This window comes from Photinus pyralis, unplaced genomic scaffold (genome assembly GCF_008802855.1).
Source record: "Photinus pyralis isolate 1611_PpyrPB1 unplaced genomic scaffold, Ppyr1.3 Ppyr1.4_LG10, whole genome shotgun sequence".
Lineage (NCBI taxonomy): Eukaryota > Metazoa > Arthropoda > Insecta > Coleoptera > Lampyridae > Photinus > Photinus pyralis.
The window spans coordinates 16,830,709-16,857,082 of record NW_022170250.1 but is presented as its reverse complement, the minus strand read 5'-3'; the positions used below and the strand labels follow the sequence as shown (position 1 = coordinate 16,857,082).

The following is a 26,374-nucleotide window of genomic DNA, read 5'->3' as shown; positions in this document are numbered from 1 at the left end:
GGTCCTTAAGGGGCACTGGATGACCAACTGTCACCTGCATAACATTAGGCTTGTGGAGGAGTCCACGTGCAGGTTCTGTGGCGAGGTAGATGCCGAGCGTGTGGTCTGTCACTGTGACGCCTTGTTTAGAGACATCAACTCCTGAACGGGTGAGGATGAAGCAACTTAGGTTTATCAGGGTCCAATTATTTATTGAGAGGAACGGGCTCTGAACCTAGTTGCGAAACAAAGAGCCTTATGTGCTTAAGTGCTGACTTGTTGAACTCCCCTGTGAATAATTTGATAAAGGGGGCGTGAATAAGAGGCGCAAGTTACGCCACTGATTTTTTTAATGAATGACAGATGTCAGATGGGTTGCCTATACCCTCCGATTTTGTTTTGCCCGTGCCGCTTAATGTTAAATTGCATTAAACATTTATTTAGTCATACTTTTTCGCTGTAATTAAAATATAATTGGCGAATACATATTAACAGCGATCAAATTCGTATAAGTCCATTGTTGCAATGGTCGAAGTCCGCGTGTATGACAAGTTGCCTACACTTCCGCAATTGTCTCTGCGGTTGCTAAGTAGCGTTTTGGCATTTTTGGCAAAAATTCGCTGTATACCTACAAACCGCCGTTTTTTGCGTAAATCCGAATTGCCGAAAAGGAAAATTTAATAAAAAAAAACGGATGGGAATTTCAAAATCTGGTTCTTAAATGACAACGTTGGCTGCCTTGATTTTCCTGGTATCTGGGGACGCGCGTAAGCCCTTTGGTTTTGGTTATCAAATATGGCCGGTCGTGGTGGTTATGAAGATCGCGATAACAGGTATTTCGAATCCCTCGCATTTCTTACGCCCTTCGCTGCCCCAGAAACGGTGTCGGCGGCTCCGTTCCACCCTTTCGCACTGTGCCCATTAACCTAAATGTCAATCAAACCGTCGTACGCGTCTATTTAAACGTTCCCGGTCGAACGTACCCCTTTCTTGTGTCAAATGCACATGTTGTTAAACCTTTTTTTGTTTGTTGTGATTGCAGAGATTATGGGGGCGGCGGTAGGAGAGGAGGCAAGAAGCCCTTTCCGACGGCGCCGCCGTTTACAGCCTACGTGGGGAACTTGCCCACCGGTATCGTCCAGGGGGACGTTAATCGTATCTTCGGTACACTTAAAGTGAAAAATATACGGCTTATGATGGACAGGGAGACGGATAAGTTTAAGGGATTTTGTTACGTCGAGTTCGAGACGCTCGAAGACTTAGAGGCGGCCGTCTCGCTGGACGGGCAAGTCGACGTCGAGGGACAGGAGATTAAAATCGATGTCGCCGACGGTAAGTAGCGTACCGGCTTGAAATGGTTTCGAATTGTTTGTTGTAGGGAAGAAAAACGAGAAGGGTGGCGGATTTTACAAAAATCGAGGCAATCAAGGCGGCTTTCGCGGCGGACGGTCCGGTGGCGATCACAGAGGCTACGATGATTTCGATCGACGGGGTGGAGGTAACAGGGGCGGTTTCACAGGTAAGCTCGATCGGGAACGTGCCAGGTGTATTGTGTGCGTGTTTAGATCGCGACCGAGGCGGTCACAGGGGAAATTACGGCAACTTCGGCGAGGACGGCGGTCGAGATTGGGGTCGGGGCGGCAACAGGCAGGGGGTGCCGGCTAATTTCGGAGGTAGCCGCCCCCGACCGGAACGTAAAGCTTTCAATGACGATGTCGCCAATTCGATACCAGGTAAGCCCACCCTCTTCCGACCGACCTCTCTGATAATAATGTGGTAGATACATCGGGGCGGCCGAAGCTAATGCTACAGCCGAGAACAGTATCCATGCCGATGAATGCGGTCGCGGAAACCTCACAGACGTCGACGATTTTCGGCGGCGCGAGACCGAGAGAGGAAAATATAGAAAAGAAAACTGGACCGGAGAAACTATAAAGTACCGAGAGTTCTTTGTGTGTCTCTTATTATAAGTTTATTGTGAATTATTTAATTTTAAACCGTCGTCCCCCCATTGCTTTTCGTACTAGAAATAAAATCGGCACTTACCAAAGTCGCATATTGTAACAAAATTTCGTTGTTTTCGGCTTGTCTTCGATCGTCCAATGCAAACACTCAGGCAAACAAGGGCTTTTTTTCTTGTAAAAATTTTTCAAAATCAAATCTTACAATTTGTAGTAGATTTAGCGCATAGAGGTATCGCGAGCATTGCAAAAATGTGGTAGCCATTTTGTCGTCGACTTATTTTTGTTTTGGTATAAGCGAGAAATGCGCCATCTTTTTCCAGTGCTTGTGCATGTTGTTACACCTTTTACGTGTAATTCAACGTGCATGTGTATAATATAAATAAAAGCGTAAAATTTACATGCTCTTATTCATTCAATTTTATTTAAACGACTTGCCTCCTGTCGCGAGGTTAATTTCTTTTTTTTTACTTTTATTTATTTCACCTTATTAGGTAAGAGTTGTTTTTTTTTTATTCAAACAACATCGCAATGTGTAGATGATATGTTTTAGTGATATCATTTTTTTGTGCTTTTTAATCTTAATTTCGTTATATCGCAATATATCGATAAGTTGTTGCCAATTCGCATTAACATATGCTGGCAGCTTTCAGTTCAAATTTTTTAAATAAAATAATAAACACTGCGTTTTGATCATTCCGACTAGGCAATGCTGCAGCTGGGAGAGATGGGGGGGGGGGGGGCTCTTGTCCTAATGTGACCAAAGAATTTGATAACAGATTTTCAGCAATGACTCTGGAATCATTACTTTGAAGTAAGTCTAGGTTGCCTGGGTTTTTAAAAGTGGTCATATCAAAATTAAAAAACAAACCTAGGCAGAGTGTTTGCTAGGATGCCCTCCCTTAAACCTTAAGTCTAGGTTGCTTGGGTTGTTAAAAGTGACAATCCCAAAATTAAAAAACAAACCTAGGTAGAGTGTTTGCTAGTGTGCCTTCTCTTAAGCTGAACTTCTACTCTGCCTAGGTTTGTGTCGAACTCGTCTACGGCTCGCTCAACAATGACTTTAGATTCATTTTTTAAGTAAGTCTAGGTTGCCTGGGTTGTTAAAAGTGATCAGTAATTCTAAAATTAAAAAACAAACCTAGGCAGAGAGTTGCTACCTTTTAAGCTGAACTTCTACTCTGCCTAGGTTTGTCTCGAACTCGCCTTCGGCTCCCTCGATAATGACTAGATTGATTTTTTAAGTAAGTCTAGATGGCCTGGGTTGTTAAAAGTGATAAGTACTTCCAAATTTAAAAAACAAACGTAGGCAGAGTCCTTGCTATGGTGACTTCTCTTAAGCTGAACCTCTACTCTGCCAAGGGTTGTGCCGAACTCGCCTTTGGCTCGCTCGACAATGACTCTAGATTCATTTTTTAAGTAAATCTAGGTTGCTTAGATTGTTAAAAGTAATAAGTAATTCGGAAATTAAAAAACAAACCTAGGCAGAGGGTTTGCTAGGGTGCCTTCTCTTAAGCTGAACTTCTACTCTGCCAAGGTTTGTGTCGAACTCGCCTACGGTTCGCTCGACAATGACTAGATTCATATTTTAAGTAAGCCTAGGTTGCTTAGATTGTTAAAAGTGATAAATAATTCCAAAATTAAAAAACAAACCTAGGCAGAGTGTTTGCTAGGGTGCCTTCTCTTAAGCTGAACTTCTATTCTGCCTAGGGTTGTGTCGAACTCGCCTTCGGCTCGCTCGACAATGACTCTAGATTCATTTTTTTAAGTAAGTCTAGGTTGCCTGGGTTGCTAAAAGTGATAAGTAATTCCAAAATTAAAATACACACCTAGGCAGTCTTTTGCTAGGGTGCCTTCTCTTAAGCTGAACTTCTATTCTGCCTAGGCTTGTGTCGAACTCGCCTTCGGCTCGCTCGACAAGCACTCTAGATTCATTTTTCAAGTAAGCCTAGGTTGCTTAGATTGTTAATAGTGATAAGTAATTTCAAAATTAAAAAGCAAACCTAGGCAGAGTGTTTGCTAGGGTGCCTTCTCTTAAGCTGAACTTCTGCTTTGCCTAGGTTTGTGTCGAACTCGCCTTTGGCTCGCTCGACAATGACTTTAGATTCATTTTTTAAGTAAGTCTAGGTTGCCTGGGTTGTTAAAAGTGATCAGTAATTCCAACATTAAAGAACAAACCTATGTAGAGTGTTTGCTAGGGTGCCTTCTCTTAATCCGAACTTCTACTCTGCCTAGGTTTGTTTGTGACAATGACTCTGGATTTATTTTATAAGTAAGCCTAGGTTGCCTGGGTTGCTAAAAGTGATAAGTAATTCCAAAATTAAAAAACAAACCTAGGCAGAGTGTTTGCTAGTGTGCCTTCTCTTAAACTGAACCTCTACTCTGCCAAGGTCTGTGCCGAACTCGCCTTCGGCTCGCTCGACAATGACTCTTAGATTCATTTTTTAAGTACGTCTAGGTTGCCTGGGTTAAAAGTGATAAGTAAGTCGGAAATTAAAAAACAAACCTAGGCAGAGTGTTTGCTAGGATGCCCTCTCTCAAGCTGAACCTCTACTCTGCCTAGGTTTGTGCCAATGACTCTGGAATCATTATTTTGAAGTAAGTCTAGATTGCTTTGGTTGTTAAAAATGATAATTGCAAAATTAATAAACAAACGTAGGTTTGCTATAGGGTGCCATCTTTTACGCGGATAACCTCTACTTTGCTTAGATTTGTGCCGAACTCGCTTTCGGCTCGTTCGGCAATGACTCTAGACTCATTTTTTAAGTAAGTCTAGGTGGTCTGGGTTGTTAAAAGTAATAATTGCAAAATGAAATTAACAAACCTAGGCAGAGTAGTTTACTAAGGTATCCTCTCTTGAGCTGAACCTCTACTCTGCCTAGGTTTGCGACGAACTCGTCTTCGACTCGCTACGACAATGATTCCGGAATCATAATTTTTAAGTAAGTCTAAGTTGTAGACAGAGTAGGGCGCCATCTTTGTTTATCGAGATCTCTTTTGCAAGCTCATTTTTCATCTTATCTCCCGATTTATATTTTATCAATTCCGTTTTATTCGACTTATCAGTGAAAGAAACTGAATAGCGTATGCTTCTTAGTGAGACTTGCTTGTTACATTATTCGCTAAAATAAAATTAATTATCTGGCCAGTGAGAAATTTGAGCTAGAGGTAATATTTTTCCAACTCCTGATTACAAGTTTTTAATTATGAATCTAACTTCAGAAAAAGTAATTGCTATTTTAACTCTTAATCTGAGCTAACCTGGAAGTCAATAACGTACTAACACGTACGGAAGAAGAAGAATTTACCATTTAGCGCGCGGGTTTTCTAAAACTACTGTGACTAGTCAAAAACAAATACTTAGTTTTCCTGATTTTGTTTATTTGCTCTACGTCTTGACCGGTTTACGTAAGGTGTGATCCAAAACCGCGTCTGCTAAACTATCGATCGGCCTTACAATTAACGGTATAAGCGACAAACCCGCGCAAGTGGTCAAGGCGCTTTGGACGAACACTGGCAAAATCTTACTACGCGCCAGTCGGCGGCACGTCAGGCTACAAACCGATCTAATGACCACGCCTGGGAAGACGACGGAGGCCATCAGACGCCAGAGAGCCATATCCGCAAGTGTCAGCAAAACCTTGTCCACGTCTCTCCTTTGCCGTTCCTAAAATCGCGATTGAGCAAACGCTAAGGGCGCGCAACGCAAGCTTACGCGAACTTCGGCGTATTTTCCCGCGGTTTCGGCAACGACGAACGATGCGGCGACGAAGTACGTCATTCGCGCCACTCTCGTCCCGAGCAACGGCCGAAACGCCTCGCCGATCTGACTTGAATATTCTAAGGGATGCGCGGGTTTACTTTAAACAAAAAAAAACTCAGTGAACGACTCACCCAAGAGTGTTAGGACATTCTCTGGACAGTAGGTTTCCGTGATATTATTGCGCATAATTTTTTAGGACAGGTCATGTTGACATTAATTTGAGATTTGGCTACTGGGATGCATTGCTTTGTCTCAATTTTAGGCCCATTGCTCCTACCCCCTTCTTAATTTCCTTATCGGCGGCTAAAACGGCGCCACAAATTAAACCCATTACTTTTACCAAATTGTGTAACAACCCGTTACAATTGCCGCTCAAACTTGGGGCTTTAAAAATGAATCGCAATGTAGATGAACTAAAATCGACGGTGGCGCCATCAAGTGCCTTCGTGGCAATCAAGATTAACTAAAGTAGATGATGGCATCATTTAAAACCCAGGTTCGATGGTGCCTTCAATCAAGGTCAAGGTAGTGTAACGTGATTTATAAATTCGGGTTCGATTTATATCAATATTTATTAAACAAAACTAAAACACTATAAAAACTGTACAATTTGTATCGACTATTTACATCACACACTTCGCAATTTACATTTCCGCGCTCTATGTTTCATACGTACTCGATCTCGTTCGGTAGTAAAACTGCTTGCGATGTTCGGTCCGCAACCATTTATACACGCAAGCAATGTAAGTCAAGAACACTCGCGTAATTACCGGGTAAGTCTGGAATATTCCTATACAAATCCCACTATCGCGCGCGTAGAAAATTCCAGAGCGCCAAAGGCGACGACATGTCTGGAGCGTTTCCGTTACAGTAGCAATGTAGATGAACTGTAATCGGCGATGGATCCTTTAAGACTTTACGGCTTGGAGGTCGAAGATCGAAAATGGGAAATGAAGAATGATGATTATCTAGGAACATGAAAACCAAGGTATAAAAAGTGAAGGAAGACTCTGGCGAAGCTTTTAATACTCTGCAGCCTTTCCTCGTACCATGAAATGGAGTTAATGCATGCTCGATGGTTTCGAAACCACCAGATCAACATTTTCCTTTGACACATTGTCAGATTAGCTACTTATTTATTAGTTACATTTCCGGGAACACGGAAGGTAAGTGGATTAATTAGCGCCGACGTACTTAAACTGATAAGCGCTAATGTAAAATGGTTGTTAATTAATCAACGGGGCACCAGGTGCTCGCCATTGCTTGACCGCACTGACACGAAACCAGTCTCAGCAAAAATGTGGTGGGCAAGCATTCCCAAAGGTATCAAGACCAAAGGTGGGGTCCCGCGAATAATTTCGGTACGAATGTAATTGTGCTCGTTTCAGCTTCATTTCTCCTTCTCTCTTTGGGAGTGCTTTTCGGAACCACCTCGCTGCTCATTTTCACCCTGGACCCCGTCGACATTCTAACGCGGAAGGTAAAGCGCCCTGTGTACGATTACTAAAATGAAGGGATCAGATTTTAGAAATTAAGCCCTACAATTTTGCGTTCGGGATTTGGAAGGATCCTCCATACGAGGTTATGGGTAAGGTCTATATCTTTAACGTAACCAATGGTCAGGCGTTTTTGGATGGCGAGGAGAAGCTGAAGTTCATTGAGGTTGGGCCTTACGTGTACAAGTAAATGCACCCCCCTCCCCCTCCTACCGGTTAATATTTTCGCTTGCAGAGAAGCCATTTACCGCACTAACATTAGCGTTAATAACGATGGGACGTTATCGTTTATTTCTCGTCGCACGATCCAGTTTATGCACGAACTCTCGGTGGGAGATCCCTTAAAGGACACGCTCTGGCTGCCCAACCTTCCTCTACTGGTACGGTGTTGCAAAGGAGAAGGGGTTGTATTCGGTGATTTTCAGGGAATTATCTCTACGATGTCAGATAATGTGTTACCCGTCAGAATGGCGGTTGGTTATCTAAGCTTGTTGTTGAGCGGCAATGAGTTCCTGAATCTAACGGTGGATGACTACCTCTTTGGATACGATGACCACTTGATCACTTTGGCAAGTCAATTTATGCCGAACTGGATACACTTTTCGCGTTTCGGCGTTGCAGACCGAGTGAGTTTGACGGTTTGAAGAAGATAATCAGGTAACCTTGGTTTCAGCTGATGTCGTTGGACAACGCTTCAAACATAGCGTCCATGACTCTCGAACCCGGACTGGGCCAATACTCTGTGAAGGACTTTAATGGATCCCCTCGCTTAGAGCAGTGGGGCGACGGATCAAATTCCACCTGCGGACTCATCAGGGGCGCTTACGTTGACCCAGTCTTCCCCAGAAACCTCCCGAAAGACGCAACCCTAACCCTCTACAGGCACGGATTTTGCCGACCAATCCCGATTCATTACAACCACACCGACACGGACAAGTACGGCTACAAGACCTACACCTACGCCCTCAGCGACCACTTCCTAGCGCCCCTCTCGGAAAACCCCAACAACCACTGCTACTGCAAGAAGGCGCGTTGCGACCTAAAGGGAATCGGCGACATATCGCCGTGCTACTACGGCGTACCCATAGCCATATCCCAACCGCACTTCCTAAACGCCGACCCCAAACTCCTCGAAGACGTCGGCGGTCTCTCGCCCGACCCCCGAAAGCACAACTTCTACACGGTCATCCATCCGGAATCCGGGCTCGCGCTCGAGGTCAAGTTCAGAATACAGCTCAACCTGAACGTCCCGGACACCGACTTCAATTACAAGACGCGACCTTTCAACAATCTCGTCGTGCCGCTGGTATGGCTCGAGCTTTCGGTCGACGGCCCTCCCGCGCTGATCAAAATCACCATCGACCTGTTATTCGTCGTATTGCCGTGGGTGCAGCAGATCCTACGGGCGATGTTCGCCTTCTTGGGCGCTACTCTTCCTATGGTCGCCGCTTGGATTTATTTAACCAAGCTCAAATGCCTCGAGCTAGACTCGACGCGAGAAAAAATAGTCCTATTAAAGTAGATTTACAATTTAGCAAAGATACATGGAAATGGGTGTATGGCGAGATTAAATAGTACTTTGGTGAGATTTTCGTTTTTTAAGTTCCTCATATTTTAACGTCCTTCTCACACACTACTAGCGATGAAGAGAGTCTGTTATCTTGTTATCTATCACTTGTCATGGTCGATGTACAGCTACATCAAAACTGGTAACATTGACCCTAAATCGCAAACTAGTTACAAACGGGTGAGCTCGATTTCGCCGTTCAGTACGGCAATTTTTAAAATATAGTGCAACAACTTCACATCCTCGTCGTCTTTACTCGATACTACTATCGAATACCTTCCATTTAGAAATCTTAAGCGTCTTCCCCGCCTAGGGTGCCTTTAATACCGTCTTGGTTCATCGAGACTTCCTCCAGGGTTTTTTTGATGCCATCATCGACGCTTATTTCATCCAGATTTCCAAAGGGGAGATTTGGCGGATCTGTCACCCTTTACTCATTGATCAAATAACGTTGCTGGCTGCTTTAGCGCATTGAATTTGACATGAGGTAATGTGTAGGGGTATTTTGAAACCTTTGAGATTATTTTAAACTACTTCAGAATTTCAAGATCTTTTAACGCCTTTTAAAAGGTTTTTTTTGGGTCTTTAGAGGGTTCTAAAATCTTAAAAGGGCTTTTAGAGCTTTTAGCGATCCTTTAGCGGATCTTTAAAAAATCTTATGGGACCATTAACCCTTTTGGAGCATGTTAAGCTCTTACAGACTATTGGAAGGGGCTTTAAAGGGTTTTTAGAGTCTCTAGTGAGTCTCCACTTACTTTACCGAGTATTTAGAAAACCTTTTGACAACTTTAACCCTTTTGGAGTATTTAAGCTCTTATAGACAATTGTAAGAGCCTTTAAGAGATTTTAAAGAAAGTTGTAAAACCTTAAATAGGTCTTTAAAGCCTGTAGCGAGTCTCCATTTAGTTTACTGAGTATTTAGAGAATCTTTTAAGACCTTTCACCCTTTTGGAGTAATGTAACTCGAGTTTAGTCTCTTATAAACAATTGGAGGGGTCTTTAAAGGGTCTTTAGAGTGTTTTGAAAATTCTAAGGAAAGTTCTAAAACCTTAAATAGGTTTTTAAAGCCTTTGGCGAGTTTCGATTTGACTTTACTGAATATTTAGAGAATTTTTTGAGACCTTTAACTCTTTTGGAGTGTTTTAAGCTCTATATTAGAAGGGTATTTAAAGAGTTTTAAGAAAGTTTAGTACCTTAAATATGTTTTTAGAGCCTTTAGCCGGTCCCCACGTACTTTTCTGAATATTTAGAGAATCCGTTGGGACCTTTAATTCTTTTGGAGTATTCTAACCTCTTATAGACTATTAGAAGGGACTTTACAGGGTATTGAGATCTTTTGGAAAAGAGCTTTAAAACCTTAAATCGATTTTTAGAGCCTCTAGTTAGTCTTCACTTACTTTCCTAAGTATTTGAAGAATCTTTTGAAACATTTAACCCTTTTTATGTTAAGTATTTATAGACAATTGGAAGAGCCTTTAGAGGGTTTTTAGAAGATTGTAAAGAAAGTTATAAATCCATAAATATGTTTTTAGAACCATTAACAAGTATTTAGAGAATCTTTTAAGACTTTTAACCATTTTGGAGGAATTTAACCTCTTATAGACTATTAGGAGAGTTTTTAGAAGATTTTAAAACAACTTCTAAACCCTTACACAGATTTTTAGAACTTTTAGCGAGTCTCCACTAACTTTACTGAGCATTTAGAGAATATTTTGAGACCTCTTTAAATCTTTTGGAGTATTTTAAGCTCTTATAGACATTAGCAAGGTCGTTAGAGTTTTTAGATGATTTTAAAGAGAGTTCTAAAACCTGGATTTTTAGAGCCTTTAGCGAGTCTACTTACTTCATTGGGTATTTAGAGAATCGTTTGGTATCTTTAACCCTTGTGCAGTATTTCAAGCTATTATAGACTTAACAGGGTTTCTAGTAGTAGTATTAGTAGAGTCATTTCAAGAGCCTTTAGAACTTTTAGAAAGATCTAAAACGTTAAATGGGCTTTTCGAGCCTTTAGCGAGTCTCTACCGAATCTTAACTGAGTATTTAAAGCTTACTCGTAGATTTAAAGATTGTTTTGGAACCTTTAAGTCTTAAGGAGTATTGTTAGCCCTTACAGACCATTTAATGAGTCTTTGGTGTTTTAGAAAAATCTAAAATAGTGACGGGATTTTTGGAGACTCGTGAGTATTTAAAAACTCGTTAATTCTTTTAAAGAGTATTTTAAACCTTTTTAAAGGTTTCCGAAACAATTGGAGGGGTCGTTAGTTTTTTTTTGAAAATTTTAAAGCAAGTTCTAAACCCTTAAATATGTTTTGAAAGACTTTGATGAGTCTCCATTTGTTTTACTGAATATTTAGAGAATTTACCTGGAGTGTTTTAAGCTGTTATAAATAGGTTTTTAGAACCATTAACGAGTATTTAGAGAATCTTTTAAGACTTCTAACCATTTTGGAGTAATTTAACCTCTTGTAGACTATTAGGAGAGCCTTTAGAGTTTTTAGAAGATTTTAAATCAACTTCTAAAACCTTACACAGATTTTTAGAACTTGTAGCGAGTCTCCACTAACTTTACTGAGAATCTTTTGAGACCTCTTTAACCCTTTTGGACTATTTTAAGCTCTTATAGGCATTAGAAGGGCCGTTAGAAGTTTTAGATGATTTTAAAAAGAGTTCTAAAACCTTAAATGAATTTTTAGAGCTTTTAGCGAGTCTCTACTTACTTCACTAGGTGTTTAGAGAATCGTTTGAGACCTTTAACCCTTGTGCAGTATTTCAGGCTCTTATAGACTTTACAGGGTTTCTAGAGAGTATTAGTAGAGTTTTCTAAGCCCTTTGAAGGGAATTTTTAGAGAGATCTAAAACGTTAAATGGGCTTTTAGAGCCTTTAGAGAGTCTCCAACGAAACTTAACTGAGCATTTAGAGAATGTTTTGGAACCTTTAATCCTTTTAGAGTATTGAAGCTCTTATAGACTATTTAATGGGACAAAGAGTCTTTAGTGTTTTAGAAGATTCTAAAATAGTAACGGGATTTTTGGAGACTCATGAGTATTTAAAAACTGGTTAATTCTCTTAGAGTATTTGAAACCTTTTTAGAGTTTTACGACCTTTTGAAGAAGTTTTCCGAATATTAATAGATTTTTAGACCCTTTAGCGACCTTTTAATGAGCCTATAACCGAGTATTTAGAGAATTCATTAATTCTATTGGAGTATTTTAAGCTATTTTTGAGTTTTTAGGCTCCTTTGCAGGGCTTAAGGAGGAAGTAAAGCCCTTTAGACTCTTTAGATTTTAAAATTTTAACATCGCCTTTAGAGCTTTTAGTGAGTTTTTACCTTTCATCGGGAACAGTTTATAGCAAGCATTCAATCCTTAAGGTCTTCCTCAATCTTTGCATTATTTTGAGTATGTAGGGGACCTATCCGGAGTCATTATTCATTGTTCCAGTGTCCCTAAGATTTTTCGCATCCTTTTGAGCCTTGGGTTGGCAATCGTGCATTACGTCTTAAATCTTCAAACTTCTCAGTCTCATCTTGCTCTTTAAAATGCCTAGAAGTTTATGTATAACCATTGTTTAAATGTTTAGCATTAATATTTTCATTTTTTTGCGTTTTTAAGGCCTTGGAACAGATTCAAAGTTTTCACGACTACTGAGGTCCTCGGCCTTCAAAGCATTCACAGTTGTCAAGACGCCCCCAATAATTGCAACCCATATTCATAGACACGCCGCCACTGTGTACGGTACGTGATGTATTGTCGATTGTCTACGAGTCAAAGACAAAGGGAGCAGCTCGCTAGAGGACCAAAGGTGTATTTGTTAAGCTTTTAGATGTCTATTTTATGTAGTGATCAGTTAGGACCAGAGATCTGGTAAGGACTTATTAATTAATTAAGTTTATTATGTAAAGTCATTGTTTATTTATATATATAAAGGTATTGAATTCACTAAACATTATCAAAAGTTGGTAGTACTGTTTTGTGTGGCAACACTGTATTCCCAACCCAAAGCGTAGCGTAGACTAACCAAGATTGTGCGATTTTCACATTTCGTGTGTGAATTCTTCACAAAGTGTGAAAGGAATGGATTTGGTGTGTCGAACTTGCTTAAATGTTGTTAAAAGCGACTCTTTCTACATTCATCTCAACCAATGGAGTGGCGGAAACGACGTAAGGGACAGGGAAAAACTGGAAGCATGTGTACCAGAACTGGTGAGTTTGATCCACATTCGCCTCCTCTACAATCGCTAATTGCAGACTCTGGACGTTGTTGTCGACCCGATTATTTGTGGTTCATGCAAGGAGAAGCTCACAATCTTCTTCAAATTTAAGGAAGAGTGTTTGGAGACCGAGAAATTTTTGTTTAATTGCATTCAACAAAGGCGTCAGAATGAGAACTGCACTGACCTCTTGAGCAATTACGATTTGTTGACGCTTGTGAAGAATGACGTCGTGCTCGAGCACAGCTACTCGAGCATCAAAAAGTTTGAGACCTTCACCGACGGTTTCGAAGATGATTCCCCGACAAATGTGCAGGCGGTTATCAAATCGGCTTTAACCTCGTTAGTGCAGAGCAAAGGAGGTGCTCCCGATTCCGGCGTCGAAGACGAACTCAATTATGACATTGACCACGTTGTACACTACGAGACTGTCGAGTGCTGTTATTCCGAACCTGAAGAGCTACCCGAAACTAAACCCGTTCTCAAGTCCATTATGAAGAAACCTAGGAAAAAGAAGAGCAAGGGGAGACGCGTAACTCGTGGCTCTTCGTCAAATCGCAAAAGTGTGAAAATAAAAATGCAGTTTCCGCCGGTGAAGACTAAAGCCGCGCGTAAAATGTCACCGATACCTAAGGTCCCGCCGCAGTCGCCGCGTAGGTCGGTAACGCCGCGTAGGTCGGTAACGCCGCGCAAGTCCTCACCGTCTACGCGTAAGTCCTCATCGTCCTCGCGTAAATCCTTACCGCCCACACGGAAAACCTCACCATCCTCACGCAAATCTTTATCACCCCCACGTAAATCCTCACCCGCTCCATCAAAAATTGCACCCCCATCACCTTCACCCAAAACTTCCACACCGAAAATTATGGCGCCACCGAAAAAGCGGAAAATTTCACCCTCCCCCGAACATGTTTCAGCCGACACTTCGTCCCAGTTTGACACCGAAGATAACGTGCAGAAGGCGATCGAGGAGAACAAGGAGAATGTGAGTACGGAAACGAAAGTGAAACCCGCGCCGAAAGCGAAGTCCGAACCGAAACCAAAGCTCAGCTACCTGTGTCCGGATGGCTTTCAGTGCACGAAGTGCGACAAGGCGTTCAGGTACCGTTGCCACTTTAAAATGCACGAGAGGGCCCACCTCCTGAAAAAGGACTACATTTGTCCTCAATGCGGGAAGATCTTCACGCAGGAGAGATACCTGAAGTACCACATCACGACGCACACGGCTCCGAGGACGCCCCGGTTTCGGTGCAACATGTGCAACAAGTGCCTGGGGTCGCGCACTTCGCTAAGACGCCACATCAGGCTGCACACCGGCGAGCGACCGTACACTTGCAACGTGTGCAAAAAGGAGTTCTCACAAAAAACCCAGCTCGAGGTGCACGAGCGCACTCACTCCGGCGAGAAGCCTTTCGTCTGCAACATGTGCAACACGATGTTCTCGCAAAAGAGCCACCTCCAGAACCACATGCTCATTCACACGGGCGAAAGGCCATACCAGTGCGAAAAATGCCGAAAGCGCTTCTCAAAGAACAGCGTTTTACGCGTCCACATGCAGATCCACGAGGATAAGCCGTACCAGTGCAGCGGATGCACCAAGTTCTTTAAGGAACTTTCCAGCTACCGGAAGCACGTGGGGAAGTACCTGCCGAAATGTGTCGCGGGCCGACGTGCCTTCAAGGTGGAAAGCGTTAAGCTCAAGGCGAACTCGAAGGTCTTGGAGGATATCAACAATGATCTTAACGAAATTAACAGGGATATCGCCGAGGATGTGGCTAAAGCTTTGAAGCTGAAGACGCTTCAGTACTTCTGTAAAGTGTGTAGTAAGGGATTTACGACGAACTTTAGCCGCAATCGCCATCTTAAATTTCAGCACCCCCCAAAGTGAAGTGTTTCGGTGTTTAAGTTACGGATTGTAGTAGCGTGTATTGTACAAAATATTTAATTTTAATGTAAATAGAGTCTTCTTTGCAAATATAATTAGGGAAACTCTCTTTGCACATTTTTTTGCACGTGCGTGCAATGTTCTCAAACAAGTGTGCTGTACACAAACTCAGAGCACTTGAGATAGCAGAGACATTTCTCCTTTTATGGCGCTGGTTTTTTTTTATTTTCCAGAGGAAGCTGACAGAAGTTCACAGTGCACTTGCACCCTCATGTGTAAAAGTAGTTCGTTTCATTTCTCGTAACATTTAATTTGTGCTGTAGTACACAAAATTAGCACAATTGAGCTCATGATTATCAATGAAATTTAAGCAGGGCCGCACAAAGTTTAAATCAAGTCATCGTTGGCGCTATTTTTTGGAAAGTGACATCAGAAAATCGCACAGGTGCAAAGTGCACTTGATACTCGCGTTGTGAAAGTAGTTCATTTAATTTCTAACAGTCATTTACATTTAACTTGTGCTGTACACAAAATTAGCACCGACTGTGATTATCAATGAAATTTAAGCAGGGGCGCACAAAGTTTAAATCAAGTCATCGTTGGCGCTATTTTTTATTGGAAAGTGACAGAAAATCGCACATGTGCAAAGTGCACTTGATACTCACGTTGTGAAAGTAGTTCATTTAATTTCTAACAGTCATTTACATTTAACTTGTGCTGTACACGCACAAAATTAGCACCGGCTGTGATTATCAATGAAATTTAAGCAGGGGCGCACAAAGTTTAAATCCAAGTCATCGTTGGCGCTATTTTTTGGAAAGTGACATCAGAAAATCGCACAGGTGCAAAGTGCACTTGATACTCGCGTTGTGAAAGTAGTTCATTTAATTTCTAACAGTCATTTACATTTAACTTGTGCTGTACACAAAATTAGCACCGGCTGTGATTAGCAGTGAAATTTAAACAGGGGCGCACAAAGTTTAAATCAAGTCATCGTTGGCGCTATTTTTTGGAAGGTGACTGAAAATCCCACAGGTGCAAAGTGCACTTGATAGTCGCGTTGTGAAAGTAGTTCATTTAATTTCTAACACTCATTTACATTTAACTTGTGCTGTACACAAAATTAGCACCGACTGTGATTATCAATGAAATTTAAGCAGGGGCGCACAAAGTTTAAATCAAGTCATCGTTGGCGCTATTTTTTGGAAAGTGACATCAGAAAATCGCACATGTGCAAAGTGCACTTGATACTCACGTTGTGAAAGTAGTTCATTTAATTTCTAACAGTCATTTACATTTAACTTGTGCTGTACACGCACAAAATTAGCACCGGCTGTGATTATCAATGAAATTTAAGCAGGGGCGCACAAAGTTTAAATCCAAGTCATCGTTGGCGCTATTTTTTGGAAAGTGACATCAGAAAATCGCACAGGTGCAAAGTGCACTTGATACTCGCGTTGTGAAAGTAGTTCATTTAATTTCTAACAGTCATTTACATTTAACTTGTGCTGTACACAAAATTAGCACCGGCTGTGATTAGCAGTGAAATTTAAACAGGGGCGCACAAAGTTTAAATCAAGTCATCGTTGGCGCTATTTTTTGGAAGGTGACTGAAAATCCCACAGGTGCAAAGTGCACTTGATAGTCGCGTTGTGAAAGTAGTTCATTTAATTTCTAACACTCATTTACATTTAACTTGTGCTGTACACAAAAAATTAGCACCGGCTGTGATTAGCAGTGAAATTTAAACAGGGGCGCACAAAGTTTAAATCAAGTCATCGTTGGCGCTATTTTTTGGAAGGTGACTGAAAATCCCACAGGTGCAAAGTGCACTTGATAGTCGCGTTGTGAAAGTAGTTCATTTAATTTCTAACACTCATTTACATTTAACTTGTGCTGTACACAAAATTAGCACCGACTGTGATTATCAATGAAATTTAAGCAGGGGCGCACAAAGTTTAAATCAAGTCATCGTTGGCGCTATTTTTTATTGGAAAGTGACAGAAAATCGCACATGTGCAAAGTGCACTTGATACTCACGTTGTGAAAGTAGTTCATTTAATTTCTAACAGTCATTTACATTTAACTTGTGCTGTACACGCACAAAATTAGCACCGGCTGTGATTATCAATGAAATTTAAGCAGGGGCGCACAAAGTTTAAATCCAAGTCATCGTTGGCGCTATTTTTTGGAAAGTGACATCAGAAAATCGCACAGGTGCAAAGTGCACTTGATACTCGCGTTGTGAAAGTAGTTCATTTAATTTCTAACAGTCATTTACATTTAACTTGTGCTGTACACAAAATTAGCACCGGCTGTGATTAGCAGTGAAATTTAAACAGGGGCGCACAAAGTTTAAATCAAGTCATCGTTGGCGCTATTTTTTGGAAGGTGACTGAAAATCCCACAGGTGCAAAGTGCACTTGATAGTCGCGTTGTGAAAGTAGTTCATTTAATTTCTAACACTCATTTACATTTAACTTGTGCTGTACACAAAATTAGCACCGACTGTGATTATCAATGAAATTTAAGCAGGGGCGCACAAAGTTTAAATCAAGTCATCGTTGGCGCTATTTTTTGGAAAGTGACATCAGAAAATCGCACAGGTGCAAAGTGCACTTGATACTCGCGTTGTGAAAGTAGTTCCTTTAATTTCTAACAGTCATTTACATTTAATTTGTGCTGTACACAAAATTAGCACCGGCTGTGATAAGCAGTGAAATTTAAGCAGGGGCGCACAAAGTTTAAATCAAGTCATCGTTGGCGCTATTTTTTGGAAGGTGACAGAAAATCGCAGAGGTCCAAAGTGCACTTGATACTCGCGTTGTGACAAGTAGTTCATTTAATTTCTAACAGTCATTTACACCCTTTATTTTAATTTTCCGTAGGAAGCTAAAAAAAAGTCTCCCTCGCGGTCGCACTGGCGCAGTGCAAAGTGCACTTGCTTGTTCCAAAAATTTAAATAGGTCTTTAAAGTCTTTAGCGAGTCTCCATTTACTTTACTGAGTGTTTAGAGATTTTTTCGACACCTTTCACACTTTTGGAGTATTATTGGGAGGGCCTTTAAAGAGTCTTCAGAAAATGTTAAAGAAAGTATTAAAACCTCGATTAAAACATTAAATTCGTTTTCAGCGACCCCCCACTTCACATTACTGAATACTTAGATAATCTTTTTATTGACCTTTAAAGGGTCTTTGGAAGGTTGTAAAGAGACCAAAAGTCCTTGGTGTTTTAGAAGATTCTGAAATTGTAACAGGATTTTTAGTATTTAAAAACTCGTTAATTCTCTTAGAGTATTTTAAACCTTTTAAGAATTTCCGACCTTTTGAAGAACCCTTAGAGAATCTTCTGAATCCATTAATTCTTTTAGAGTATTTTTGAGTTCGTAGGCTCCTTTGCAGGGCTTAAGAGGGACTATTATAAAATTTAGAAACCTTAGCGAGTTTTTTAAATTAAATTAAATTAAATTTCCTTTTATTGCCCAACAGAAAAACAAACATTCCAATTACAGGACAATATGACGTTACGAATAATAGAGTGTGCAAAAGTGAAAGTGAAAGATTAGTGAACTTTTTATCGAGTATTTAAGAAATAGTTTAAAATAATCCTTTTAAGGTATTTTAAGCTCTTTTCGAGCATTTACAAAGCCCTTTAGACTGTTTAGAAATTAAAAGAGCCGAGGACGTCGCTACACATTTCGACGTTTTTTGAATGAATTAAATTTTTGTCGTATTCGCACTGTTCACTTTTAAAAATTGACGCACACACTGTACTACTTTATGTGCCACTCCTTAAATTTTGTGCTTCATGTACACAAAGTTCATGAAATTTTTAACTCCCACAGCATATTTCAATTTCAACAATTTATTTCGATTGCATTACTCTATGTTTTGTTTTCGGGGGGGTTTGGTTTTACGGAACACACTGTATAATGGAAAATCACTTGAGATATTTTATTAAACCCTTACATGCTGGGTAATGAAAGGGATTTTATAAATTTTCAATTCAATCTTTAGAGAGGACGGGAAAAAGTACGCAAAAACGTAAGTAGAAGCCCTTGTGATTTGAAATGACATAACCTCAAATTTGGTCAGTTGATCACTTGCCAAGTTGACTTTTGTGACATAATTCTTTTGCTTTTTTTAGTACCTCAAAAAATGTCCGCACAACATTAATGTGAAAAGAGAATGTTCTCCCTTCGCAGCAGCTGCCAATGCGTCCGATCATTCTCGTTGGGCAGAACGTTAGCGAAGAACCACTACGACTCCCTCGGAATTACACCGACGGCCACTCAGGCGGACATAAAGGACGCCTATTACAAATTGTCGATGGTCTACCATCCGGATAAGACGACGAGCGAAAATGACGACGCGGTGAAGAAATTCCGCGACATAACCGAGGCGTACGAGGTGCTTGGCAACGTGCGACTGCGACGACTGTACGATAAAGGTGCGTGCCGCCGACATCGAAGTCGATTAATTCGCGTTTTTCTCGTTTTAGGGGTGTCGGACGTCGGCGACCTGTCCTTGAATAAGTTTTACAAGTCGAGGGAGAAGAGGTCGCGTCCGCCGTCGACCGGTCGCAGTCCGATCTACGACTTCGACGAGTGGTCGCGACAGCACTACGGCGTCCTGCTGAGAAAGGAGCAGGAATTCAAGCAGAGGGTGCAGGAGCACAAGGAGGCGAAGGAGCACGAGGCAGAAAGCGTGCAGATGAGTCGTATCATGCTGGTCATGTTGCTGCTTCTCGCCGGGTTTTCGGTGTATATGAATACCGGCCATGACCATGTACGGAATATTGATAAAAATGTCACTCCGTCAAATCCTAAATAATGTTGTACAGTTTCATAGTAAATTTATTTATAATCGAAATTATTATTATTATTATTATAATAGTACTAGGGGTGGTCCCAGTCGGTTCCTGCACTGCGACCTTTTGGTCTATTGTGCTTCAGGGTATTGTTAACCCCTCCAGAATGCCTGTATCTTTAATAAAGTCTGGGATTTTCCTCCTGTCTTTTTTTTGTATTTCCCAGTGGGTGTTCCCTTGCCTTTATGATATGCTTGATATTGGCAAAGGACATGGTGTGCCCCGAACGAGGGGCGACGCTACCTATCTTGCGGGCGAGATTATGCTAAACTCTTAAAATCTATGTGTTATATATGAGTGGCGATTCAATAATTATAACGTTGCCGGGTTGAATTTATTTCCCTGTTCTTGTAGTGTGAAGTTAGCGTAGAACCTCAAGGCTGTGGAACCACTGATCCACTTGGTTGTTGCTAGAAAAGGACCGTGAAAGAACAAGCCTATCTACACAGCGTTTCTGGATCTAGAAAAGGCATTTGACAGAGTACCCCCATGAGGTCATATATGGCATGCACTCCGATCTCACGGTGTCCTAGAAGAGGTATATCCGATATGGGTCTAACTACTTTATAAAAATGTGACGATCAGCGTTGTTCACTGCCCGACTCTGCCCCTACCTTCCTCTTGGAGAGGAGTTTGAACGTCACACGTTACCTTGGGACCCTTCTTCCTGTCTACCACACGCCTAATTGCTGGTTGTAACTCCAGCATTTTGGATTTCGATCTTTTTCAGGATATCTCATGGAGTTGCTCTCGCTAGCCAACGATAATTGATCTGCGCATGTGATCAGAAGCGCTCTTTCTCGGGGTAATGGACAAAACGTAGTAGACTCTGTCAAAGATCCAGCCTTTGATTCGCCTTATCTCCACTTCCAACAGCGTTCCCTCCAGATCCTCATGGACAAAGCCACTTTGAAACCGGTAGCTGCTTCGCTAAAGCAGGTTCTGGTATCATTTACGATCCTACTTCAGCAGATGGTAGGTCAGGCTGCCTAGAGCTTCCTCTGATTCCTGCCTCATCTTTTTCAGTTTCCGGCGCGCTGCTTCGGAAAGCTCCTCAGGCTCTCCAGTACCAGGTGTTTCCTTAGATTCTTGCGATTTTAGAGTATTTGGAGATTCTTAACAATTTTGGAAATCTAGAGATTTGTAAGATACTTGTGGTTTTGGAAGACGTCTAAATTTCTTGAGGTATTTCAGATGTTTGAGGTTATTGCTATGATCTTACACTCAATCTTTAGCAAAAACGTAGAACAGGTGCCCATAATACGTAAAAAAGCATTCCTCAAAAAATCCACCCTCTGCATACGTTCAAGTTTTAGCCAAAATGTGTATCAGGAGAAGGTGATACGTAAAAAGGTGTTTCTGAAGGACTTCGTTATCTTCTTACATTCAGTTTTAAGACCAAACTTGTATCAGGAGAATGTGCAGTTCATGCGCGTTTCTGTGACACTAACAAATCAATTTGTAAATGAAAGAGTGTACCAGGATAACATTATACAAAAGGAATTTATCGTTCTGACCTTACATTCAATTTTTGGTAAAAATATTAACCAGGAGAACATAAATGTATAAGACTACTTGTTTACCACATTTTTGACGTATGAGGAGAATATGTCCCGTAAAAAAAGGTGTATCACACATACGCTTGATCTTGAGACAAAATTGTTACCAGGAAAGCATAAAATGTGAGAAAACGCACTTCAAAAATTCCGACCCCACGCATTGCTGTGATCCGGACTACAAAATCTCTAAAGGTAGAAGTGTATCTTCATATCTTGTATGTGTCCGATATTGAGCAGGAGAACATAATGTACAAGAAAAATCTTACGTCCAATTTTTAGTCTGAAATGTGTATCAGAAGAACATACCACGTAAAAAGGTGTCTCTCAAAGGCCACACGCACGATTTTGAGGTATGCGAGTGTTACCAGGAAAGCATAAAATGTGAGAAAACGCACGCAAAAATCTCTTCTCATTGCTTTTCTGTGATCCTGACCGAATAATGTTTAAATAAAGAGTGTATCAGGACAACATAATACTATAATAATGATTCATGTGATTCTTGAGGTTCTGCAGATTCTTGAAGTTCATGAGGTTCAAGTTCTTAAGAATTGTAAGATCTTTTGGTTTTGGACCACAATCTTTAGTAGAAATGTGGATCAGGAGTAAATAATATATGTAAGAAAGTGTCTCTCAAAAAATTCATTACGTTTAAACTGTAAGGCAAAAATGTGTATCAGGAGATGACACGTAAAAAAGGTGTCGCTGAAGGACTTCATAACCAGGAAAGCATAAAATGTGCGCAATGCACTTTTTTCCTGCGATCCCGACAGAATAACGTTTAAACAGAGGGTATCACGATAGTATAATAAAAAGAGTGATTCACTTCGAAGACTTCGACGCCTTTTCACGCTTATTTCTTAGATTCTAGATTCCTGGGTTTTCTGAAAGTTTTGAGATTTCTGAGAATTATGGGATTCTTGGCCTTCTTGAAATTCTTGAGATTTGTACGATACTTCTGGTTTTAGAAAATTATTATTGCGAGTTTGTTACACTTAATCTTTAGTAAAAATGTGGATCAGGAGCGCATAATACGAAAGCGCCTATCCAAGCATTCAACCTCTCCTTACGTTCAACTTTTAGCCAACATAAAAAGGTGAGGGACTCATATTCTTACATTAGCTTTTTAGACAAAAACTTGTATCAGGAGAGCATTCGTGAAAAAGTACAGTTCATGTGGGTTTCTGTAGCACTAACAAAGCAATTTGTAAATGAAAGTATCAAGACAACGAAATTCAAAATAAAAACGTGTGTCAAGAGAACATGACGTGTCAGGAGAACATGACGTGTACGTTGTGTCCTCCAATGATGTCGGTAGGTTCCCACGTATGATATTTAGGCCTTGGCATCAGTAAAGGAAGCGCGTTTCAATTTTCTACCTCTTGCGTTTCTGCGATTCACACCAAAGAATTTTTGTAAGAAAAGGGTGTATCAGGATAACACAGTAAGAAGAATGGTGCCTGTTGGAAACCTAGACACCCCCTTAGGTCTAATATTTTGCCAAAATGCGTGTTACGGAAACAAAATACCTAAGAATACGTCTCTCAAAGACTTTAACCTCTTCTTACGTTCAATTTTTAGTAAAAAAAAAGTGTAAGTATCACAATCTTGTGTTCGATTTAAAAAAAAATTGTACCACCAAGTGCACTTCTTCAATTTCTGGGATACTGGCTAGAGAGTGTATATCAGGACATAGTATGAATGAAAGTGTAAATATGTGGATCAGGAGAACATAATTCGGCGTCTCTGAAAGATTTCAACTCATTCTTACGTTCAATTCTTAGTCTATGTGTCAAGACATCGTTACTTTCGACAAAATTTGTATCAGGGGAGCATCAGTTCATCAATCAATTTTTAAACCTTGCCTTGAGTAAAAATCTGGATCAGAAGAACATAATGTGTAAGAAAATACCCCAAAAAAATTTACAGTTCTCCTTACTTTCAATTTTTAGTCAAAAATTTCTATCAGGAGAACATTACACGTAAGAAGATATCTCTATCACCTTCTTATTTTCGACTTTTAGAATAAAGTTTGTATCAGGAGAGCATTCTACACTTTGCAATTCTGTGACACGGGCAAAACAGGAGACCATTCTTGAAGAAGTGCTCTTTGTGAATTTCTACACCTTACGTTTCTGTGATACTTGCAAAACTATGTGCAACGGAAAGAATGTATCAGGACAACATAACAAAAAAGAGCCCTTGAAAGACATTCGACATCCCCTCACGTACTTTAACGAAATTTGTGTAACCTTTTACGTTAAATTTTTAAGGGAAGATTGTATCAGGAGTAGAAAGTGCAATTTCACTGTTTCTGGGCCTTCTGGCGTTTCTGAGAATCTGGGGCAGTGACCGTTTGTTATTTTCTAGACTTGTGGTCTTGCTTATCGCAGAAGTTTATTTGTCCAATATTGACCTTTGGCTTATGTGAATTATCGAATATAGCAACACGGTTGAGAAATGCGCTCGTTGAGAGTGCAAGATGAGCTCGCCCCGTATAGTCGTAATAGGGGCAGGAGCCTCAGGAATTGCGGCAGCTACGAGATTAGCCAAGAATGGCTTTTCTAACATTACAATTCTGGAGGCCGAAGATCGTATCGGTGGTAGAATTTGCAGCGTCGAATTCGAAAATGACATCGTCGATTTGGGCGCGGAACTCGTTCGCGAGGGTAGTCTCGTGTACGACTTGGTGAAAGATTACGACGTAGTGGAACCGAGAAATGCCGCAATTGAAGTTTACCATCCGTCACTTGGACCGCTTCCTAAAAGCTTTGTGGACGCCTTCGTCGCGAGATTTACCGATCTCCTTGACCGCAAAGACGACGGAATCTCGTGGCAAGAGTATTTCGACGAAAAGTAAGTTGATTTCCATGCGAAAACTGCTAACCTCCTCATTCAGCTATCAAAAGTGCATTGTCGAAAGTTTCCGCAGCGAAACTGAAAAACATCTTGCGGTGGAATGCAGGAAATGCGCAGAAAATTTGCTTTTATTTCATGCCTTAACTTTCCCACTTTCGGAAGGTGGGGAGAGATTCGGCGAGGCCCCTCTCACGTTTCAGTGGGGGTGGAAAACTGGAGGATATCGTACTTTTCTGGACATTTTGATGAAAGACTGTGCGAAATTTCAGGAGAAGATCGTCCTAAGCAGCGAAGTGATAAAAATCGATTGGCAGGAAGAGATCAAGGTGGCCTGCTCCAATGGATCTACCTATCTTGCCGACCATGTCATAGCAACTCTACCGCTAGGGGCGCTAAAACGACAGTACAGAACCCTGTTTCAGCCTCCACTGCCGATGGAGAAAGCTCAGGCGATAGAACTGCTGCGATTGCAATCGCCTTCCCAAATATTAGTTCATTTTCCAAGTAAATGGTGGGGAAGCAACGATATGGTCTTTACTTGGACTGAAGAAGAGATGGATTTGGTGGACTTCGAAATGGGACCAAAAAAGGTGCCATCTCCCTCGCTCCACAGCTTCATTACAGTGTGTCTCACTTTTAGAACGGACGGTCATGGGTAACGGCAATAATAGGTTACTTCGTAGATCCACGTTATAAAAATTGCCTATCGCTGTACAATGTTGGAGATATGGTCCAAGAAATGGAGCAAATGGACGAAACTGTTTGGCTGGAAGGATTACACTACCTAAATCAAAAGTTTTTCGCCCGTGCTTTCCCAAACATATGCAAACCTACAAAAATTGCACGGTAAGTGGGGTGAATTGTGAAGTGCTACTAACTTCACTGGCGGTTTCAGGTTCAAATGGTACAGTAATCCCCACTTTGGTGGGGTAATTGCTACGGAAACATTGGAAAGTAAGCAAAGAGGTTTCGGGTTTAAAACCATGGCGGAACCGTTACTTGACAAAGCTGGTGGTTTACGCGTTTTATTCGCCGGTGACGCCACCAACGACAGTTCTCATGCTTTGGTAAACGCGGCGGTTTACACCGGTTTCAGAGAAGCTGACAGAATCATCAATTTCTACAAGAAATAATCACTAAAATTTGTAATCTTTCTAAACGTAGCTTCACCTGTTCAATAAAGATTTTTTCTCAATTATGTTATTGATATATTTGAAAAATTCGACGTTGTTCAGGTTCTTCGTTTCGCGAAAATTGTAATGAGAACACCCTTTATCTTTAAAGGCCATTTTTAGCTTCAAATTTTAATGTGCAACCCCCCAATCTTAATGAGAATAGGTATACTAGGTCCTTTATAATTTAAAGGACATTTTTAGCTTCAAATTCTAAAGTAAAACCTTCAATCTTAATAGTGGACCATGAAAAACGCAAACATTTAATTGATATCACCCTTTATAGTTTAAAGGTTATTTTAAGCTTCAAATTTCAATCTTACAATGTGGTCCATGAAGGCCGCACGAATTTCAATGAGAACATTCTCTATACTTTAAAGTTAATTTTTAGCTTCCAATTAATGTGAAACCCCCAATCTTAAAATGGGGACCATGAAGACCGCGAAAATTTTAATGAGAACGCCCTTTATAGTTTCAAGGCCATTTTTAGCTTCAAATTTTCATGTGAAGATCGCCAATCTTAACATGTGAGGCATGAAAACCATAAAAATTTCAATGAAAATACCCTTAAAAAGCCCTTTTTAGCTTCCGATTTTAAAGTGAAACCTTCAATCTTAAAAATGGACAATGAAAAACGCCAACATTTAATTGAGAACGCCCTTTATAGTTTCAAGGTCGTTTTTAGCTTCAAATTTTCAGGTGAAGATCGCCAATTTTAACATGTGAGGCATGAAAACCATAAAAATTTCAATGAGAATACCCTTTAAAAGCCCTTTTTAGCTCCAATTTTAAACTGAAACCTTCAATCTTAAAAATGGACAATGAAAAACGCCAACATTTAATTGAGAACGCCCTTTATAGTTTCAAGGTCATTTTTAGCTTCAAATTTTCAGGTGAAGATCGCCAATCTTAACATGTGAGGCATGAAAACCATAAAAATTTCAATGAAAATACCCTTAAAAAGCCATTTTTAGCTTCCGATTTTAAAGTGAAACCTTCAATCTTAAAAATGGACAATGAAAAACGCCAACATTTAATTGAGAACGCCCTTTATAG

The 26,374-nt window shown here is 40.7% G+C and overlaps 6 protein-coding genes across 7 annotated transcripts; 5 read left to right on the top strand and 1 right to left on the bottom strand.

Annotated features, from left to right (window-relative positions):
• Nucleotides 1-632: 632 nt before the first annotated feature.
• On the top strand, nt 633-2,350 carry LOC116162145 (eukaryotic translation initiation factor 4H-like). Its single transcript, XM_031475685.1, has 5 exons — nt 633-812; nt 1,022-1,311; nt 1,358-1,498; nt 1,545-1,712; nt 1,760-2,350. The coding sequence occupies exons 1-5, from the start codon at nt 775-777 to the stop codon at nt 1,912-1,914; spliced, it is 792 nt and encodes a 263-aa protein (XP_031331545.1). The 5' UTR covers nt 633-774; the 3' UTR covers nt 1,915-2,350.
• A 2,954-nt stretch (nt 2,351-5,304) lies between these two features.
• On the bottom strand, nt 5,305-5,940 carry LOC116160852 (mitochondrial fission process protein 1-like). The gene is made up of 3 exons (XM_031473980.1): nt 5,835-5,940; nt 5,656-5,780; nt 5,305-5,607 (listed from the first exon to the last, which is right to left on the bottom strand). Exons 1-3 carry the CDS (start codon nt 5,887-5,889, stop codon nt 5,329-5,331), a joined length of 459 nt encoding a protein of 152 aa, XP_031329840.1. The 5' UTR covers nt 5,890-5,940; the 3' UTR covers nt 5,305-5,328.
• A 1,012-nt stretch (nt 5,941-6,952) lies between these two features.
• On the top strand, nt 6,953-8,787 carry LOC116161590 (scavenger receptor class B member 1-like). The gene is made up of 6 exons (XM_031474983.1): nt 6,953-7,041; nt 7,092-7,183; nt 7,225-7,385; nt 7,435-7,579; nt 7,625-7,825; nt 7,873-8,787. The coding sequence occupies exons 1-6, from the start codon at nt 7,002-7,004 to the stop codon at nt 8,719-8,721; spliced, it is 1,488 nt and encodes a 495-aa protein (XP_031330843.1). The 5' UTR covers nt 6,953-7,001; the 3' UTR covers nt 8,722-8,787.
• A 3,962-nt stretch (nt 8,788-12,749) lies between these two features.
• Nucleotides 12,750-14,971, top strand: LOC116161589 (zinc finger protein 37-like). Its single transcript, XM_031474982.1, has 2 exons — nt 12,750-12,969; nt 13,015-14,971. The coding sequence occupies exons 1-2, from the start codon at nt 12,841-12,843 to the stop codon at nt 14,863-14,865; spliced, it is 1,980 nt and encodes a 659-aa protein (XP_031330842.1). The 5' UTR covers nt 12,750-12,840; the 3' UTR covers nt 14,866-14,971.
• A 3,657-nt stretch (nt 14,972-18,628) lies between these two features.
• On the top strand, nt 18,629-19,870 carry LOC116161378 (dnaJ homolog subfamily C member 30, mitochondrial-like). Of its 2 annotated transcripts, XM_031474709.1 has the most exons (3): nt 18,629-18,905; nt 19,009-19,311; nt 19,363-19,870. In XM_031474709.1, exons 2-3 carry the CDS (start codon nt 19,050-19,052, stop codon nt 19,692-19,694), a joined length of 594 nt encoding a protein of 197 aa, XP_031330569.1. In that variant the 5' UTR covers nt 18,629-18,905; nt 19,009-19,049; the 3' UTR covers nt 19,695-19,870. The 2 variants fall into 2 exon arrangements, with proteins under 2 accessions (XP_031330569.1, XP_031330570.1); XM_031474710.1 differs by lacking the exon at nt 18,629-18,905 and having other exon boundaries at nt 18,942-19,311.
• Nucleotides 19,871-23,769: 3,899 nt separating this feature from the next.
• LOC116161588 (spermine oxidase-like) lies at nt 23,770-25,344 on the top strand. The gene is made up of 4 exons (XM_031474981.1): nt 23,770-24,143; nt 24,187-24,736; nt 24,787-24,992; nt 25,042-25,344. The coding sequence occupies exons 1-4, from the start codon at nt 23,770-23,772 to the stop codon at nt 25,277-25,279; spliced, it is 1,368 nt and encodes a 455-aa protein (XP_031330841.1). The 3' UTR covers nt 25,280-25,344.
• Nucleotides 25,345-26,374: the final 1,030 nt, after the last annotated feature.

Coding starts and splice junctions, on each gene's coding strand:
- LOC116161590 (XM_031474983.1), top strand. CDS start 7,002: ATGTGGTGGGCAAGCATTCCCAAAGGTATCAAGACCAAAG. Junction 7,042..7,091: donor CAAAGGTATCAAGACCAAAG/GTGGGGTCCCGC, acceptor TGCTCGTTTCAG/CTTCATTTCTCCTTCTCTCT. Junction 7,580..7,624: donor TGCCCAACCTTCCTCTACTG/GTACGGTGTTGC, acceptor GGTGATTTTCAG/GGAATTATCTCTACGATGTC.
- LOC116162145 (XM_031475685.1), top strand. CDS start 775: ATGGCCGGTCGTGGTGGTTATGAAGATCGCGATAACAG. Junction 813..1,021: donor TATGAAGATCGCGATAACAG/GTATTTCGAATC, acceptor TTGTGATTGCAG/AGATTATGGGGGCGGCGGTA. Junction 1,499..1,544: donor TAACAGGGGCGGTTTCACAG/GTAAGCTCGATC, acceptor GTGCGTGTTTAG/ATCGCGACCGAGGCGGTCAC.
- LOC116160852 (XM_031473980.1), bottom strand. CDS start 5,889: ATGCGCAATAATATCACGGAAACCTACTGTCCAGAGAATGTCCTAACA. Junction 5,781..5,834: donor GAATGTCCTAACACTCTTGG/GTGAGTCGTTCA, acceptor CGCATCCCTTAG/AATATTCAAGTCAGATCGGC. Junction 5,608..5,655: donor GAAAATACGCCGAAGTTCGC/GTAAGCTTGCGT, acceptor TCGCGATTTTAG/GAACGGCAAAGGAGAGACGT.
- LOC116161378 (XM_031474709.1), top strand. CDS start 19,050: ATGTTCTCCCTTCGCAGCAGCTGCCAATGCGTCCGATCATTCTCGTTG. Junction 19,312..19,362: donor GCGACGACTGTACGATAAAG/GTGCGTGCCGCC, acceptor TTCTCGTTTTAG/GGGTGTCGGACGTCGGCGAC.
- LOC116161588 (XM_031474981.1), top strand. CDS start 23,770: ATGAGCTCGCCCCGTATAGTCGTAATAGGGGCAGGAGCCTCAGGAATT. Junction 24,144..24,186: donor CAAGAGTATTTCGACGAAAA/GTAAGTTGATTT, acceptor CTCCTCATTCAG/CTATCAAAAGTGCATTGTCG. Junction 24,737..24,786: donor TCGAAATGGGACCAAAAAAG/GTGCCATCTCCC, acceptor TCTCACTTTTAG/AACGGACGGTCATGGGTAAC.
- LOC116161589 (XM_031474982.1), top strand. CDS start 12,841: ATGGATTTGGTGTGTCGAACTTGCTTAAATGTTGTTAAAAGCGACTCT. Junction 12,970..13,014: donor AAGCATGTGTACCAGAACTG/GTGAGTTTGATC, acceptor CGCTAATTGCAG/ACTCTGGACGTTGTTGTCGA.